The sequence below is a fragment of the Sardina pilchardus genome, chromosome 9, assembly GCF_963854185.1.
Source record: "Sardina pilchardus chromosome 9, fSarPil1.1, whole genome shotgun sequence".
Taxonomy (NCBI): Eukaryota; Metazoa; Chordata; class Actinopteri; order Clupeiformes; family Clupeidae; genus Sardina; species Sardina pilchardus.
The window spans coordinates 27,946,872-27,963,291 of record NC_085002.1 but is presented as its reverse complement, the minus strand read 5'-3'; the positions used below and the strand labels follow the sequence as shown (position 1 = coordinate 27,963,291).

General features: G+C 47.0%; 4 protein-coding genes and 1 long non-coding RNA gene across 9 annotated transcripts; all 5 read left to right on the top strand.

The window, feature by feature from the left end:
- The first annotated feature begins 28 nt into the window (after positions 1-28).
- LOC134091855 (fibrous sheath CABYR-binding protein-like) lies at positions 29-1,808 on the top strand. Of its 2 annotated transcripts, XM_062544550.1 has the most exons (5): positions 29-184; positions 264-325; positions 402-1,106; positions 1,188-1,576; positions 1,727-1,808. In XM_062544550.1, exons 1-4 carry the CDS (start codon positions 162-164, stop codon positions 1,568-1,570), a joined length of 1,173 nt encoding a protein of 390 aa, XP_062400534.1. In that variant the 5' UTR covers positions 29-161; the 3' UTR covers positions 1,571-1,576; positions 1,727-1,808. The 2 variants fall into 2 exon arrangements, with proteins under 2 accessions (XP_062400534.1, XP_062400533.1); XM_062544549.1 differs by having other exon boundaries at positions 30-184; positions 402-1,576.
- A 1,578-nt stretch (positions 1,809-3,386) lies between these two features.
- Positions 3,387-5,116, top strand: LOC134091854 (fibrous sheath CABYR-binding protein-like). 2 transcript variants are annotated; one of them, XM_062544548.1, is made up of 5 exons: positions 3,387-3,492; positions 3,572-3,633; positions 3,710-4,414; positions 4,496-4,884; positions 5,035-5,116. In XM_062544548.1, exons 1-4 carry the CDS (start codon positions 3,470-3,472, stop codon positions 4,876-4,878), a joined length of 1,173 nt encoding a protein of 390 aa, XP_062400532.1. In that variant the 5' UTR covers positions 3,387-3,469; the 3' UTR covers positions 4,879-4,884; positions 5,035-5,116. The 2 variants fall into 2 exon arrangements, with proteins under 2 accessions (XP_062400532.1, XP_062400531.1); XM_062544547.1 differs by having other exon boundaries at positions 3,710-4,884.
- Positions 5,117-6,694: 1,578 nt separating this feature from the next.
- Positions 6,695-8,424, top strand: LOC134091853 (fibrous sheath CABYR-binding protein-like). Of its 2 annotated transcripts, XM_062544546.1 has the most exons (5): positions 6,695-6,800; positions 6,880-6,941; positions 7,018-7,722; positions 7,804-8,192; positions 8,343-8,424. In XM_062544546.1, exons 1-4 carry the CDS (start codon positions 6,778-6,780, stop codon positions 8,184-8,186), a joined length of 1,173 nt encoding a protein of 390 aa, XP_062400530.1. In that variant the 5' UTR covers positions 6,695-6,777; the 3' UTR covers positions 8,187-8,192; positions 8,343-8,424. The 2 variants fall into 2 exon arrangements, with proteins under 2 accessions (XP_062400530.1, XP_062400529.1); XM_062544545.1 differs by having other exon boundaries at positions 7,018-8,192.
- A 2,029-nt stretch (positions 8,425-10,453) lies between these two features.
- Positions 10,454-11,479, top strand: LOC134092295 (uncharacterized). Its single transcript, XR_009940193.1, has 2 exons — positions 10,454-11,247; positions 11,398-11,479. It is a non-coding gene; the product is annotated as an uncharacterized LOC134092295 (long non-coding RNA).
- Positions 11,480-13,006: 1,527 nt separating this feature from the next.
- On the top strand, positions 13,007-14,787 carry LOC134091852 (fibrous sheath CABYR-binding protein-like). Of its 2 annotated transcripts, XM_062544544.1 has the most exons (5): positions 13,007-13,163; positions 13,243-13,304; positions 13,381-14,085; positions 14,167-14,555; positions 14,706-14,787. In XM_062544544.1, exons 1-4 carry the CDS (start codon positions 13,141-13,143, stop codon positions 14,547-14,549), a joined length of 1,173 nt encoding a protein of 390 aa, XP_062400528.1. In that variant the 5' UTR covers positions 13,007-13,140; the 3' UTR covers positions 14,550-14,555; positions 14,706-14,787. The 2 variants fall into 2 exon arrangements, with proteins under 2 accessions (XP_062400528.1, XP_062400526.1); XM_062544542.1 differs by having other exon boundaries at positions 13,381-14,555.
- The last annotated feature ends 1,633 nt before the right edge of the window (positions 14,788-16,420 follow it).

Here is a 16,420-nt window from a genome sequence, read left to right as displayed (position 1 = left end):
AAGATTCAGCTGAAGCCACTTAGTTAGTCGGAGCCAGGCTGAGCCAATAAAACCAGCTTTGTTACCTGTGAGGTAAAGCAGGAGTGTTGGTGCAGCATTGTAGAGGAGTGAGCAGTAGCATCTGGAGCAGTGGTTTGGGTGTGAAGACATTGCAGTTGGCCATGAGTCTTGCTTTGATGCTTAGGTACACACTAAGTATTTCTAATTACTTTATTTTTCTGTATGTATTAAATCAGTTGGTCTAAGTGTGTTGTATTCTACAGGCTACCTTGGCTTTGCCTTTTCTTCTTGACTGATGTGGGCCAATGCAGTCCTCTACTTCAAGGTAAGAATTGAGTTTGGATTTGTATTAAACAATACAACCACAGGATATCTTGTCTAAAGCTGTTCTCATGTTCTAGGATCAGAAGAGCCCCTGCGTTTTGGGTTCTCCGACTCCAGACGAAGTCCTCCTAGCAGTGCCCCTGTGTCTTCAGTGAGCAACAGCTTCACTAATGGTGAAGATGTAACAAGTCCCAGGAAACCTGTACCACTAAACCTGAATTCTCACCAGGAGAAACTCGTTCCTATGTGGGTCATGCCTTCAGCTCCAGTGACCCAGAAGCCCAAGGTGCCTCAGGCTCCAGCCCAAGAGGTTCCTGCATGGGTTCAGACTCCCCCAGCATGGGCCCAGACAGCCCCGGCATGGTTCAAGATTCCTCCTGCTCCAGTGAACCAGGAGCCCAAAACCCCTGAGGCTCCAGCCCAAGAGCCTCTAACATCGGCCCAGACGCGGCCAGCGTGGATCATGCCTTCAGCTCCAGTGACCCAGAAGCCCAAGGTTCCTCAGGCTCCAGCCCAAGAGCTCCCAGCTTGGGTTCAGACGCCCCCGGCATGGATGCTTCCAGCTCCAGTGAACCAAGAACCCAAAACTCCTGAGGCTCCAGCCCAAGAGCTTCCAGCATTGGCCCAGACGTGGCCAGCGTGGTTCATGCCTTCAGCTCCAGTGACCAAGAAACCCAAGGTGCCTCAGGCTCCAGCCCAAGAGGTTCCTGCATGGGTTCAGACTCCCCCAGTATGGGTCAAGATGCCTCCAGCTCCAGTGACTCAGGCTCCAGCCCAAGAGCCTCCAGCAAGGGTTCAGACACGCCCAACATGGATGCTTCCAGCTCCAGTGAACCAGGAACCTGAGGCTCCAGCCCAAGAACCCCCAGCATGGAATAACATGCCCCAGTCCCCAGCGAGCCAGGCACCAGCCCAAACGCCACCGCCTCCGATGACTCCATTAGAACCTGTTGGGGGTGATTTTGGCAGTTCCTTCATGGAGGGTGTCAGTGGAGAGGCTGCCTCTAATGGTGGCGGTACTGAGGGTCCCTCATCAGAGAGAGAGCGCTACCTTGTTATCACAGAGCCCTTGGGTTTTCAAACCCGCTACGTGGTCAAGTCCTTCAATCGTTATGTGCGAGGACAAAAGATCTATTCCCAAACCACCTACATCCCTCTAGACTATCCTCCTGCCTCTGAGCCTGCTCCCGTCCCCACTCTTCCTCTGCCTGAAGCCCAGCTGGACCAAACTGTGAAGGCCAGCTGAGCTTGGGTAAGGATTTGAATTTGCTCTAATGTCCTCCACAGAAAACAATAGGCTTGTCCAGTTGACCTTAAGTGGTACAGTATGTGGGTTTGGTTTCTCCAATATTTTGTGTACTGATATTTTCAGCAATTAACTTGTGCTCCTTTTTCCCTCTAGGCTTTGTACTCCAATCTGCAACGATATCTGGGCCCTTGTTGCATTGTGGCTTAAAAAAAATAAACTTCTTAAATGTATGAAATCACCTGATTTGTTTTTTCTTGCATCCTGTTTCTAAACCTGTAGCCTTTCAGTAGGGAGGAGTAGGCTAGCAGCTTATACATTTGACAATCGTGTAATGGATATGGGTTTGTACAGTATGTGTAGCTCGGTTTTGGAATTGAAAATGGTCACTTGTTCAGTCATTGTCCCATGAGTTGCTAATTACCCCTGACAAGAGTAGGCCTTCTGGCCCCTGTATAGTCTCCACATAAATGACATGAGGGTGCTGGCATGTACAGTAGGAGGTGCTGGACGCCTGCTAACAGGCAAGGTCCAGAGAGCCTCAAGAGCTGTCCCACAGCACTGGCGCAGATGTGACTTGTCTTGCCTCAAGACAGGATCATCTGCCCTACGCTCACAGAATGTGTTCTAGAATTTATTTATTTTTTGCTGGGGAAGTCCTTAGTTCTAGCTGGGTGTAGTAATTTTCTGAACTACAGTATGGCTTGGAGGAGTGATAATATAATGACGCAATTGATAGCAATTGCATTGGTCCTTGATTTTATACACCTGTGGAAAGGGACCTGATGAAATGTCAATGACGCGTCTCTTTATGCAAAGGAAGTTATCCCAATTTTGTGCCCATGGACATGAATAACGACGAAGTATCTTGCTCTGCCTTAAGGATCTTTGTTAGCGGCAATTGACACCCGGATCTCCTTATATGGGCAAAGATGACGGCTTTGGTTTCTTTTTGTAGGTGAACTTAAAGGGATCTTCCGCCATTTTTGGAAATAAGCTAATTTTCCACCTCCCCTCGAGCAAAACAATTGATATTTACCTTTTCCCGTTCATCCAGCCATTTTGTGAGTCTGGCAATACAACTTTTGGCTTCAGCCTAGCATAGATCATTGAAACGGATTAGACCAGTATCATCTCGCCTGCTAGCATCCTGTTTAAAAGTGACTAAGATTTCCGGTAATTTTCCCATTTAAAACGTGTCCCTTCTCAAGTAAGAGTGCAATAAGACCAACTGAAAATTAAACCTGGCGTTATTCTAGGCTGATTTGACACGGAACTACACTCTCATCTGGCATAATAATCAAGGCAACTTGCAAACTCCTGGCACTACTACTGCTTGTTGTCTATGGGGACTATTTTCAGATTCTGCGTGATATCACTGCGCCCATGGTACGTTTGCAATGTTTTAAATGGAAAAATTACCGGAAATCTCAGTCACTTTTAAACATGATGCTAGCAGGCGAGATGCTACTGGTCTAATCCGTTTCAATGATCTATGCTAGGCTGAAGCTAAAAGTTGTAACGGGAAAAAGGTAAATATCAATTGTTTTGCTCGAAGGGGGATGGAAAATGAGCTTATTTCCAAAAATAGCGGAATATCCCTTTAAGAGGTCTATAGCAACTGCGATCAGCTGAAGCCAGTTGGTTAATTAAGATTTAGTTGAAGCCTGTTGGTTAATTAAGATTCAGCTGAAGCTAGTTGGTTAATTTAGATTCAGCTGAAGCCTGTTGGTTAATTAAGATTCAGCTGAAGCCACTTAGTTAGTCGGAGCCAGGCTGAGCCAATAAAACCAGCTTTGTTACCTGTGAGGTAAAGCAGGAGTGTTGGTGTAGCATTGTAGAGGAGTGAGCAGTAGCATCTGGAGCAGTGGTTTGGGTGTGAAGACATTGCAGTTGGCCATGAGTCTTGCTTTGATGCTTAGGTACACACTAAGTATTTCTAATTACTTTATTTTTCTGTATGTATTAAATCAGTTGGTCTAAGTGTGTTGTATTCTACAGGCTACCTTGGCTTTGCCTTTTCTTCTTGACTGATGTGGGCCTATGCAGTCCTCTACTTCAAGGTAAGAATTGAGTTTGGATTTGTATTAAACAATACAACCACAGGATATCTTGTCTAAAGCTGTTCTCATGTTCTAGGATCAGAAGAGCCCCTGCGTTTTGGGTTCTCCGACTCCAGACGAAGTCCTCCTAGCAGTGCCCCTGTGTCTTCAGTGAGCCACAGCTTCACTAATGGTGAAGATGTAACAAGTCCCAGGAAACCTGTACCACTAAACCTGAATTCTCACCAGGAGAAACTCGTTCCTATGTGGGTCATGCCTTCAGCTCCAGTGACCCAGAAGCCCAAGGTGCCTCAGGCTCCAGCCCAAGAGGTTCCTGCATGGGTTCAGACTCCCCCAGCATGGGCCCAGACAGCCCCGGCATGGTTCAAGATTCCTCCTGCTCCAGTGAACCAGGAGCCCAAAACCCCTGAGGCTCCAGCCCAAGAGCCCCAAACATCGGCCCAGACGCGGCCAGCGTGGATCATGCCTTCAGCTCCAGTGACCCAGAAGCCCAAGGTTCCTCAGGCTCCAGCCCAAGAGCTCCCAGCTTGGGTTCAGACGCCCCCGGCATGGATGCTTCCAGCTCCAGTGAACCAAGAACCCAAAACTCCTGAGGCTCCAGCCCAAGAGCTTCCAGCATTGGCCCAGACGTGGCCAGCGTGGTTCATGCCTTCAGCTCCAGTGACCAAGAAACCCAAGGTGCCTCAGGCTCCAGCCCAAGAGGTTCCTGCATGGGTTCAGACTCCCCCAGTATGGGTCAAGATGCCTCCAGCTCCAGTGACTCAGGCTCCAGCCCAAGAGCCTCCAGCAAGGGTTCAGACACGCCCAACATGGATGCTTCCAGCTCCAGTGAACCAGGAACCTGAGGCTCCAGCCCAAGAACCCCCAGCATGGAATAACATGCCCCAGTCCCCAGCGAGCCAGGCACCAGCCCAAACGCCACCGCCTCCGATGACTCCATTAGAACCTGTTGGGGGTGATTTTGGCAGTTCCTTCATGGAGGGTGTCAGTGGAGAGGCTGCCTCTAATGGTGGCGGTACTGAGGGTCCCTCATCAGAGAGAGAGCGCTACCTTGTTATCACAGAGCCCTTGGGTTTTCAAACCCGCTACGTGGTCAAGTCCTTCAATCGTTATGTGCGAGGACAAAAGATCTATTCCCAAACCACCTACATCCCTCTAGACTATCCTCCTGCCTCTGAGCCTGCTCCCGTCCCCACTCTTCCTCTGCCTGAAGCCCAGCTGGACCAAACTGTGAAGGCCAGCTGAGCTTGGGTAAGGATTTGAATTTGCTCTAATGTCCTCCACAGAAAACAATAGGCTTGTCCAGTTGACCTTAAGTGGTACAGTATGTGGGTTTGGTTTCTCCAATATTTTGTGTACTGATATTTTCAGCAATTAACTTGTGCTCCTTTTTCCCTCTAGGCTTTGTACTCCAATCTGCAACGATATCTGGGCCCTTGTTGCATTGTGGCTTAAAAAAAATAAACTTCTTAAATGTATGAAATCGCCTGATTTGTTTTTTCTTGCATCCTGTTTCTAAACCGGTAGCCTTTCAGTAGGGAGGAGTAGGCTAGCAGCTTATACATTTGACAATCGTGTAATGGATATGGGTTTGTACAGTATGTGTAGCTCGGTTTTGGAATTGAAAATGGTCACTTGTTCAGTCATTGTCCCATGAGTTGCTAATTACCCCTGACAAGAGTAGGCCTTCTGGCCCCTGTATAGTCTCCACATAAATGACATGAGGGTGCTGGCATGTACAGTAGGAGGTGCTGGACGCCTGCTAACAGGCAAGGTCCAGAGAGCCTCAAGAGCTGTCCCACAGCACTGGCGCAGATGTGACTTGTCTTGCCTCAAGACAGGATCATCTGCCCTACGCTCACAGAATGTGTTCTAGAATTTATTTATTTTTTGCTGGGGAAGTCCTTAGTTCTAGCTGGGTGTAGTAATTTTCTGAACTACAGTATGGCTTGGAGGAGTGATAATATAATGACGCAATTGATAGCAATTGCATTGGTCCTTGATTTTATACACCTGTGGAAAGGGACCTGATGAAATGTCAATGACGCGTCTCTTTATGCAAAGGAAGTTATCCCAATTTTGTGCCCATGGACATGAATAACGACGAAGTATCTTGCTCTGCCTTAAGGATCTTTGTTAGCGGCAATTGACACCCGGATCTCCTTATATGGGCAAAGATGACGGCTTTGGTTTCTTTTTGTAGGTGAACTTAAAGGGATCTTCCGCCATTTTTGGAAATAAGCTAATTTTCCACCTCCCCTCGAGCAAAACAATTGATATTTACCTTTTCCCGTTCATCCAGCCATTTTGTGAGTCTGGCAATACAACTTTTGGCTTCAGCCTAGCATAGATCATTGAAACGGATTAGACCAGTATCATCTCGCCTGCTAGCATCCTGTTTAAAAGTGACTAAGATTTCCGGTAATTTTCCCATTTAAAACGTGTCCCTTCTCAAGTAAGAGTGCAATAAGACCAACTGAAAATTAAACCTGGCGTTATTCTAGGCTGATTTGACACGGAACTACACTCTCATCTGGCATAATAATCAAGGCAACTTGCAAACTCCTGGCACTACTACTGCTTGTTGTCTATGGGGACTATTTTCAGATTCTGCGTGATATCACTGCGCCCATGGTACGTTTGCAATGTTTTAAATGGAAAAATTACCGGAAATCTCAGTCACTTTTAAACATGATGCTAGCAGGCGAGATGCTACTGGTCTAATCCGTTTCAATGATCTATGCTAGGCTGAAGCTAAAAGTTGTAACGGGAAAAAGGTAAATATCAATTGTTTTGTTCGAAGGGGGATGGAAAATGAGCTTATTTCCAAAAATAGCGGAATATCCCTTTAAGAGGTCTATAGCAACTGCGATCAGCTGAAGCCAGTTGGTTAATTAAGATTTAGTTGAAGCCTGTTGGTTAATTAAGATTCAGCTGAAGCTAGTTGGTTAATTTAGATTCAGCTGAAGCCTGTTGGTTAATTAAGATTCAGCTGAAGCCACTTAGTTAGTCGGAGCCAGGCTGAGCCAATAAAACCAGCTTTGTTACCTGTGAGGTAAAGCAGGAGTGTTGGTGTAGCATTGTAGAGGAGTGAGCAGTAGCATCTGGAGCAGTGGTTTGGGTGTGAAGACATTGCAGTTGGCCATGAGTCTTGCTTTGATGCTTAGGTACACACTAAGTATTTCTAATTACTTTATTTTTCTGTATGTATTAAATCAGTTGGTCTAAGTGTGTTGTATTCTACAGGCTACCTTGGCTTTGCCTTTTCTTCTTGACTGATGTGGGCCTATGCAGTCCTCTACTTCAAGGTAAGAATTGAGTTTGGATTTGTATTAAACAATACAACCACAGGATATCTTGTCTAAAGCTGTTCTCATGTTCTAGGATCAGAAGAGCCCCTGCGTTTTGGGTTCTCCGACTCCAGACGAAGTCCTCCTAGCAGTGCCCCTGTGTCTTCAGTGAGCCACAGCTTCACTAATGGTGAAGATGTAACAAGTCCCAGGAAACCTGTACCACTAAACCTGAATTCTCACCAGGAGAAACTCGTTCCTATGTGGGTCATGCCTTCAGCTCCAGTGACCCAGAAGCCCAAGGTGCCTCAGGCTCCAGCCCAAGAGGTTCCTGCATGGGTTCAGACTCCCCCAGCATGGGCCCAGACAGCCCCGGCATGGTTCAAGATTCCTCCTGCTCCAGTGAACCAGGAGCCCAAAACCCCTGAGGCTCCAGCCCAAGAGCCCCAAACATCGGCCCAGACGCGGCCAGCGTGGATCATGCCTTCAGCTCCAGTGACCCAGAAGCCCAAGGTTCCTCAGGCTCCAGCCCAAGAGCTCCCAGCTTGGGTTCAGACGCCCCCGGCATGGATGCTTCCAGCTCCAGTGAACCAAGAACCCAAAACTCCTGAGGCTCCAGCCCAAGAGCTTCCAGCATTGGCCCAGACGTGGCCAGCGTGGTTCATGCCTTCAGCTCCAGTGACCAAGAAACCCAAGGTGCCTCAGGCTCCAGCCCAAGAGGTTCCTGCATGGGTTCAGACTCCCCCAGTATGGGTCAAGATGCCTCCAGCTCCAGTGACTCAGGCTCCAGCCCAAGAGCCTCCAGCAAGGGTTCAGACACGCCCAACATGGATGCTTCCAGCTCCAGTGAACCAGGAACCTGAGGCTCCAGCCCAAGAACCCCCAGCATGGAATAACATGCCCCAGTCCCCAGCGAGCCAGGCACCAGCCCAAACGCCACCGCCTCCGATGACTCCATTAGAACCTGTTGGGGGTGATTTTGGCAGTTCCTTCATGGAGGGTGTCAGTGGAGAGGCTGCCTCTAATGGTGGCGGTACTGAGGGTCCCTCATCAGAGAGAGAGCGCTACCTTGTTATCACAGAGCCCTTGGGTTTTCAAACCCGCTACGTGGTCAAGTCCTTCAATCGTTATGTGCGAGGACAAAAGATCTATTCCCAAACCACCTACATCCCTCTAGACTATCCTCCTGTCTCTGAGCCTGCTCCCGTCCCCACTCTTCCTCTGCCTGAAGCCCAGCTGGACCAAACTGTGAAGGCCAGCTGAGCTTGGGTAAGGATTTGAATTTGCTCTAATGTCCTCCACAGAAAACAATAGGCTTGTCCAGTTGACCTTAAGTGGTACAGTATGTGGGTTTGGTTTCTCCAATATTTTGTGTACTGATATTTTCAGCAATTAACTTGTGCTCCTTTTTCCCTCTAGGCTTTGTACTCCAATCTGCAACGATATCTGGGCCCTTGTTGCATTGTGGCTTAAAAAAAATAAACTTCTTAAATGTATGAAATCACCTGATTTGTTTTTTCTTGCATCCTGTTTCTAAACCGGTAGCCTTTCAGTAGGGAGGAGTAGGCTAGCAGCTTATACATTTGACAATCGTGTAATGGATATGGGTTTGTACAGTATGTGTAGCTTGGTTTTGGAATTGAAAATGGTCACTTGTTCAGTCATTGTCCCATGAGTTGCTAAATGACCCCTGACAAGAGTTGGCCTCCTGGCCCCCATATAGTCTCCACATAAATGACATGAGGGTGCTGGCATGTACAGTAGGAGACGCTGGACGCCTGCTAACAGGCAAGGCCCAGAGAGCCTCAAGAGCTGTCCCACAGCACTGACGCAGATGTGTCTTGTCTTGCCTCAAGACAGGATCATCTGCCCTACTCTCACAGGTGTCCTAATATTTATTTATTGCTGGGGAAGTCCTTAGTTCTAGCTGGGTGTAGTAGTTTTCTGAACTATGGCTTGGAAAAGGGGCAAGATTATTACTAATCTAGCAATTGACAGCAATTGCATTGGTGCTTGATTTTATACACCTGTGGAAAGGGACCTGATGAAACGTCAATGACGCGTCTCTTTATGCAAAGGAAGTTATCCCAATTTTGTGCCCATGGACATGAATAACGACGAAGTATCTTGCTCTGCCTTAAGGATCTTTGTTAGCGGCAATTGACACCCGAATCTCCTTATATGGGCAAAGATGACAGCTTTGGTTTCTTTTTGTAGGTGAACTTAAAGGGATCTTCCGCCATTTTTGGAAATAAGCTAATTTTCCACCTCCCCTCGAGCAAAACAATTGATATTTACCTTTTCCCGTTCATCCAGCCATTTTGTGAGTCTGGCAATACAACTTTTGGCTTCAGCCTAGCATAGATCATTGAAACGGATTAGACCAGTATCATCTCGCCTGCTAGCATCCTGTTTAAAAGTGACTAAGATTTCCGGTAATTTTCCCATTTAAAACGTGTCCCTTCTCAAGTAAGAGTGCAATAAGACCAACTGAAAATTAAACCTGGCGTTATTCTAGGCTGATTTGACACGGAACTACACTCTCATCTGGCATAATAATCAAGGCAACTTGCAAACTCCTGGCACTACTACTGCTTGTTGTCTATGGGGACTATTTTCAGATTCTGCGTGATATCACTGCGCCCATGGTACGTTTGCAATGTTTTAAATGGAAAAATTACCGGAAATCTCAGTCACTTTTAAACATGATGCTAGCAGGCGAGATGCTACTGGTCTAATCCGTTTCAATGATCTATGCTAGGCTGAAGCTAAAAGTTGTAACGGGAAAAAGGTAAATATCAATTGTTTTGCTCGAAGGGGGATGGAAAATGAGCTTATTTCCAAAAATAGCGGAATATCCCTTTAAGAGGTCTATAGCAACTGCGATCAGCTGAAGCCAGTTGGTTAATTAAGATTTAGTTGAAGCCTGTTGGTTAATTAAGATTCAGCTGAAGCTAGTTGGTTAATTTAGATTCAGCTGAAGCCTGTTGGTTAATTAAGATTCAGCTGAAGCCACTTAGTTAGTCGGAGCCAGGCTGAGCCAATAAAACCAGCTTTGTTACCTGTGAGGTAAAGCAGGAGTGTTGGTGCAGTATTGTAGAGGAGTGAGCAGTAGCATCTGGAGCAGTGGTTTGGGTGTGAAGACATTGCAGTTGGCCATGAGTCTTGCTTTGATGCTTAGGTACACACTAAGTATTTCTAGTTACTTTATTATTCTGTATGTATTAAATCAGTTGGTCTAAGTGTGTTGTATTCTACAGGCTACCTTGGCTTTGCCTTTTCTTCTTGACTGATGTGGGCCTATGCAGTCCTCTACTTCAAGGTAAGAATTGAGTTTGGATTTGTATCAAACAATACAACCACAGGATCTCTTGTCTAAAGCTGTTCTCATGTTCTAGCCCAGACGCGGCCAGCGTGGATCATGCCTCCAGCTCCAGTGAACCAGAAACCTGAGGCTCCAGCCCAAGAGCTCCCAGCTTGGGTTCAGACACCCCCAGCATGGATGCTTCCGGCTCCAGTGAACCAGAAACCTGAGGCTCCAGCCCAAGAGCTTCCAGCATGGGCACATCCACCCTCAGCATGGTTGATTCCTCCACCTTCAGTGAAGCAGAAACCCAAGGTGCCTCCAGCTCCAGTGAACCAGGAACCCCAGACTCCTGAGGCTCCAGCCCAAGAACCCCAAGCATCGGCCCAGACGTGGCCAGCGTGGTTCATGCCTCCAGCTCCAGCTCCAGTGACCAAGAAACCCAAGGTGCCTCAGGCTCCAGCCCAAGAGGTTCCTGCATAAGTTCAGACTCCCCCAGTATGGGTCAAGATGCCTCCAGCTCCAGTGACTCAGGCTCCAGCCCAAGAGCCTCCAGCAAGGGTTCAGACACGCCCAACATGGATGCTTCCAGCTCCAGTGAACCAGGAACCTGAGGCTCCAGCCCAAGAACCCCCAGCATGGAATAACATGCCCCAGTCCCCAGCGAGCCAGGCACCAGCCCAAACGCCACCGCCTCCGATGACTCCATTAGAACCTGTTGGGGGTGGTTTTGGCACTTCCTTCATGGAGGGTGTCAGTGGAGAGGCTGCCTCTAATGGTGGCGGTACTGAGGGTCCCTCATCAGAGAGAGAGCGCTACCTTGTTATCACAGAGCCCTTGGGTTTTCAAACCCGCTACGTGGTCAAGTCCTTCAATCGTTATGTGCGAGGACAAAAGATCTATTCCCAAACCACCTACATCCCTCTAGACTATCCTCCTGCCTCTGAGCCTGCTCCCGTCCCCACTCTTCCTCTGCCTGAAGCCCAGCTGGACCAAACTGTGAAGGCCAGCTGAGCTTGGGTAAGGATTTGAATTTGCTCTAATGTCCTCCACAGAAAACAATAGGCTTGTCCAGTTGACCTTAAGTGGTACAGTATGTGGGTTTGGTTTCTCCAATATTTTGTGTACTGATATTTTCAGCAATTAACTTGTGCTCCTTTTTCCCTCTAGGCTTTGTACTCCAATCTGCAACGATATCTGGGCCCTTGTTGCATTGTGGCTTAAAAAAAATAAACTTCTTAAATGTATGAAATCGCCTGATTTGTTTTTTCTTGCATCCTGTTTCTAAACCGGTAGCCTTTCAGTAGGGAGGAGTAGGCTAGCAGCTTATACATTTGACAATCGTGTAATGGATATGGGTTTGTACAGTATGTGTAGCTCGGTTTTGGAATTGAAAATGGTCACTTGTTCAGTCATTGTCCCATGAGTTGCTAAATGACCCCTGACAAGAGTAGGCCTCCTGGCCCCCATATAGTCTCCACATAAATGACATGAGGGTGCTGGCATGTACAGTAGGAGACGCTGGACGCCTGCTAACAGGCAAGGCCCAGAGAGCCTCAAGAGCTTTCCCACAGCACTGACGCAGATGTGTCTTGTCTTGCCTCAAGACAGGATCATCTGCCCTACTCTCACAGGTGTCCTAATATTTATTTATTTTTTGCTGGGGAAGTCCTTAGTTCTAGCTGGGTGTAGTAGTTTTCTGAACTATGGCTTGGAAAAGGGGCAAGATTATTACTAATCTAGCAATTGACAGCAATTGCATTGGTGCTTGATTTTATACACCTGTGGAAAGGGACCTGATGAAACGTCAATGACGCGTCTCTTTATGCAAAGGAAGTTATCCCAATTTTGTGCCCATGGACATGAATAACGACGAAGTATCTTGCTCTGCCTTAAGGATCTTTGTTAGCGGCAATTGACACCCGAATCTCCTTATATGGGCAAAGATGACAGCTTTGGTTTCTTTTTGTAGGTGAACTTAAAGGGATCTTCCGCCATTTTTGGAAATAAGCTAATTTTCCACCTCCCCTCGAGCAAAACAATTGATATTTACCTTTTCCCGTTCATCCAGCCATTTTGTGAGTCTGGCAATACAACTTTTGGCTTCAGCCTAGCATAGATCATTGAAACGGATTAGACCAGTATCATCTCGCCTGCTAGCATCCTGTTTAAAAGTGACTAAGATTTCCGGTAATTTTCCCATTTAAAACGTGTCCCTTCTCAAGTAAGAGTGCAATAAGACCAACTGAAAATTAAACCTGCCGTTATTCTAGGCTGATTTGACACGGAACTACACTCTCATCTGGCATAATAATCAAGGCAACTTGCAAACTCCTGGCACTACTACTGCTTGTTGTCTATGGGGACTATTTTCAGATTCTGCGTGATATCACTGCGCCCATGGTACGTTTGCAATGTTTTAAATGGAAAAATTACCGGAAATCTCAGTCACTTTTAAACATGATGCTAGCAGGCGAGATGCTACTGGTCTAATCCGTTTCAATGATCTATGCTAGGCTGAAGCTAAAAGTTGTAACGGGAAAAAGGTAAATATCAATTGTTTTGTTCGAAGGGGGATGGAAAATGAGCTTATTTCCAAAAATAGCGGAATATCCCTTTAAGAGGTCTATAGCAACTGCGATCAGCTGAAGCCAGTTGGTTAATTAAGATTTAGTTGAAGCCTGTTGGTTAATTAAGATTCAGCTGAAGCTAGTTGGTTAATTTAGATTCAGCTGAAGCCTGTTGGTTAATTAAGATTCAGCTGAAGCCACTTAGTTAGTCGGAGCCAGGCTGAGCCAATAAAACCAGCTTTGTTACCTGTGAGGTAAAGCAGGAGTGTTGGTGCAGCATTGTAGAGGAGTGAGCAGTAGCATCTGGAGCAGTGGTTTGGGTGTGAAGACATTGCAGTTGGCCATGAGTCTTGCTTTGATGCTTAGGTACACACTAAGTATTTCTAATTACTTTATTTTTCTGTATGTATTAAATCAGTTGGTCTAAGTGTGTTGTATTCTACAGGCTACCTTGGCTTTGCCTTTTCTTCTTGACTGATGTGGGCCTATGCAGTCCTCTACTTCAAGGTAAGAATTGAGTTTGGATTTGTATTAAACAATACAACCACAGGATATCTTGTCTAAAGCTGTTCTCATGTTCTAGGATCAGAAGAGCCCCTGCGTTTTGGGTTCTCCGACTCCAGACGAAGTCCTCCTAGCAGTGCCCCTGTGTCTTCAGTGAGCCACAGCTTCACTAATGGTGAAGATGTAACAAGTCCCAGGAAACCTGTACCACTAAACCTGAATTCTCACCAGGAGAAACTCGTTCCTATGTGGGTCATGCCTTCAGCTTCAGTGACCCAGAAGCCCAAGGTGCCTCAGGCTCCAGCCCAAGAGGTTCCTGCATGGGTTCAGACTCCCCCAGCATGGGCCCAGACAGCCCCGGCATGGTTCAAGATTCCTCCTGCTCCAGTGAACCAGGAGCCCAAAACCCCTGAGGCTCCAGCCCAAGAGCCCCAAACATCGGCCCAGACGCGGCCAGCGTGGATCATGCCTTCAGCTCCAGTGACCCAGAAGCCCAAGGTTCCTCAGGCTCCAGCCCAAGAGCTCCCAGCTTGGGTTCAGACGCCCCCGGCATGGATGCTTCCAGCTCCAGTGAACCAAGAACCCAAAACTCCTGAGGCTCCAGCCCAAGAGCTTCCAGCATTGGCCCAGACGTGGCCAGCGTGGTTCATGCCTTCAGCTCCAGTGACCAAGAAACCCAAGGTGCCTCAGGCTCCAGCCCAAGAGGTTCCTGCATGGGTTCAGACTCCCCCAGTATGGGTCAAGATGCCTCCAGCTCCAGTGACTCAGGCTCCAGCCCAAGAGCCTCCAGCAAGGGTTCAGACACGCCCAACATGGATGCTTCCAGCTCCAGTGAACGAGGAACCTGAGGCTCCAGCCCAAGAACCCCCAGCATGGAATAACATGCCCCAGTCCCCAGCGAGCCAGGCACCAGCCCAAACGCCACCGCCTCCGATGACTCCATTAGAACCTGTTGGGGGTGATTTTGGCAGTTCCTTCATGGAGGGTGTCAGTGGAGAGGCTGCCTCTAATGGTGGCGGTACTGAGGGTCCCTCATCAGAGAGAGAGCGCTACCTTGTTATCACAGAGCCCTTGGGTTTTCAAACCCGCTACGTGGTCAAGTCCTTCAATCGTTATGTGCGAGGACAAAAGATCTATTCCCAAACCACCTACATCCCTCTAGACTATCCTCCTGCCTCTGAGCCTGCTCCCGTCCCCACTCTTCCTCTGCCTGAAGCCCAGCTGGACCAAACTGTGAAGGCCAGCTGAGCTTGGGTAAGGATTTGAATTTGCTCTAATGTCCTCCACAGAAAACAATAGGCTTGTCCAGTTGACCTTAAGTGGTACAGTATGTGGGTTTGGTTTCTCCAATATTTTGTGTACTGATATTTTCAGCAATTAACTTGTGCTCCTTTTTCCCTCTAGGCTTTGTACTCCAATCTGCAACGATATCTGGGCCCTTGTTGCATTGTGGCTTAAAAAAAATAAACTTCTTAAATGTATGAAATCGCCTGATTTGTTTTTTCTTGCATCCTGTTTCTAAACCGGTAGCCTTTCAGTAGGGAGGAGTAGGCTAGCAGCTTATACATTTGACAATCGTGTAATGGATATGGGTTTGTACAGTATGTGTAGCTCGGTTTTGGAATTGAAAATGGTCACTTGTTCAGTCATTGTCCCATGAGTTGCTAAATGACCCCTGACAAGAGTAGGCCTCCTGGCCCCCATATAGTCTCCACATAAATGACATGAGGGTGCTGGCATGTACAGTAGGAGACGCTGGACGCCTGCTAACAGGCAAGGCCCAGAGAGCCTCAAGAGCTTTCCCACAGCACTGACGCAGATGTGTCTTGTCTTGCCTCAAGACAGGATCATCTGCCCTACTCTCACAGGTGTCCTAATATTTATTTATTTTTTGCTGGGGAAGTCCTTAGTTCTAGCTGGGTGTAGTAGTTTTCTGAACTATGGCTTGGAAAAGGGGCAAGATTATTACTAATCTAGCAATTGACAGCAATTGCATTGGTGCTTGATTTTATACACCTGTGGAAAGGGACCTGATGAAACGTCAATGACGCGTCTCTTTATGCAAAGGAAGTTATCCCAATTTTGTGCCCATGGACATGAATAACGACGAAGTATCTTGCTCTGCCTTAAGGATCTTTGTTAGCGGCAATTGACACCCGAATCTCCTTATATGGGCAAAGATGACAGCTTTGGTTTCTTTTTGTAGGTGAACTTAAAGGGATCTTCCGCCATTTTTGGAAATAAGCTAATTTTCCACCTCCCCTCGAGCAAAACAATTGATATTTACCTTTTCCCGTTCATCCAGCCATTTTGTGAGTCTGGCAATACAACTTTTGGCTTCAGCCTAGCATAGATCATTGAAACGGATTAGACCAGTATCATCTCGCCTGCTAGCATCCTGTTTAAAAGTGACTAAGATTTCCGGTAATTTTCCCATTTAAAACGTGTCCCTTCTCAAGTAAGAGTGCAATAAGACCAACTGAAAATTAAACCTGCCGTTATTCTAGGCTGATTTGACACGGAACTACACTCTCATCTGGCATAATAATCAAGGCAACTTGCAAACTCCTGGCACTACTACTGCTTGTTGTCTATGGGGACTATTTTCAGATTCTGCGTGATATCACTGCGCCCATGGTACGTTTGCAATGTTTTAAATGGAAAAATTACCGGAAATCTCAGTCACTTTTAAACATGATGCTAGCAGGCGAGATGCTACTGGTCTAATCCGTTTCAATGATCTATGCTAGGCTGAAGCTAAAAGTTGTAACGGGAAAAAGGTAAATATCAATTGTTTTGTTCGAAGGGGGATGGAAAATGAGCTTATTTCCAAAAATAGCGGAATATCCCTTTAAGAGGTCTATAGCAACTGCGATCAGCTGAAGCCAGTTGGTTAATTAAGATTTAGTTGAAGCCTGTTGGTTAATTAAGATTCAGCTGAAGCTAGTTGGTTAATTTAGATTCAGCTGAAGCCTGTTGGTTAATTAAGATTCAGCTGAAGCCACTTAGTTAGTCGGAGCCAGGCTGAGCCAATAAAACCAGCTTTGTTACCTGTGAGGTAAAGCAGGAGTGTTGGTGCAGCATTGTAGAGGAGTGAGCAGTAGCATCTGGAGCAGTGG

Excerpts from the sequence above, each read along its gene's own strand:
- LOC134091855 (XM_062544549.1), top strand. The coding sequence starts at position 162 with ATGAGTCTTGCTTTGATGCTTAG. Across the intron at positions 185-263 it reads AGTCTTGCTTTGATGCTTAG|GCTACCTTGGCTTTGCCTTT; the intron begins GTACACACTAAG and ends TGTATTCTACAG. Across the intron at positions 326-401 it reads ATGCAGTCCTCTACTTCAAG|GATCAGAAGAGCCCCTGCGT; the intron begins GTAAGAATTGAG and ends CTCATGTTCTAG.
- LOC134091854 (XM_062544547.1), top strand. The coding sequence starts at position 3,470 with ATGAGTCTTGCTTTGATGCTTAG. Across the intron at positions 3,493-3,571 it reads AGTCTTGCTTTGATGCTTAG|GCTACCTTGGCTTTGCCTTT; the intron begins GTACACACTAAG and ends TGTATTCTACAG. Across the intron at positions 3,634-3,709 it reads ATGCAGTCCTCTACTTCAAG|GATCAGAAGAGCCCCTGCGT; the intron begins GTAAGAATTGAG and ends CTCATGTTCTAG.
- LOC134091853 (XM_062544545.1), top strand. The coding sequence starts at position 6,778 with ATGAGTCTTGCTTTGATGCTTAG. Across the intron at positions 6,801-6,879 it reads AGTCTTGCTTTGATGCTTAG|GCTACCTTGGCTTTGCCTTT; the intron begins GTACACACTAAG and ends TGTATTCTACAG. Across the intron at positions 6,942-7,017 it reads ATGCAGTCCTCTACTTCAAG|GATCAGAAGAGCCCCTGCGT; the intron begins GTAAGAATTGAG and ends CTCATGTTCTAG.
- LOC134091852 (XM_062544542.1), top strand. The coding sequence starts at position 13,141 with ATGAGTCTTGCTTTGATGCTTAG. Across the intron at positions 13,164-13,242 it reads AGTCTTGCTTTGATGCTTAG|GCTACCTTGGCTTTGCCTTT; the intron begins GTACACACTAAG and ends TGTATTCTACAG. Across the intron at positions 13,305-13,380 it reads ATGCAGTCCTCTACTTCAAG|GATCAGAAGAGCCCCTGCGT; the intron begins GTAAGAATTGAG and ends CTCATGTTCTAG.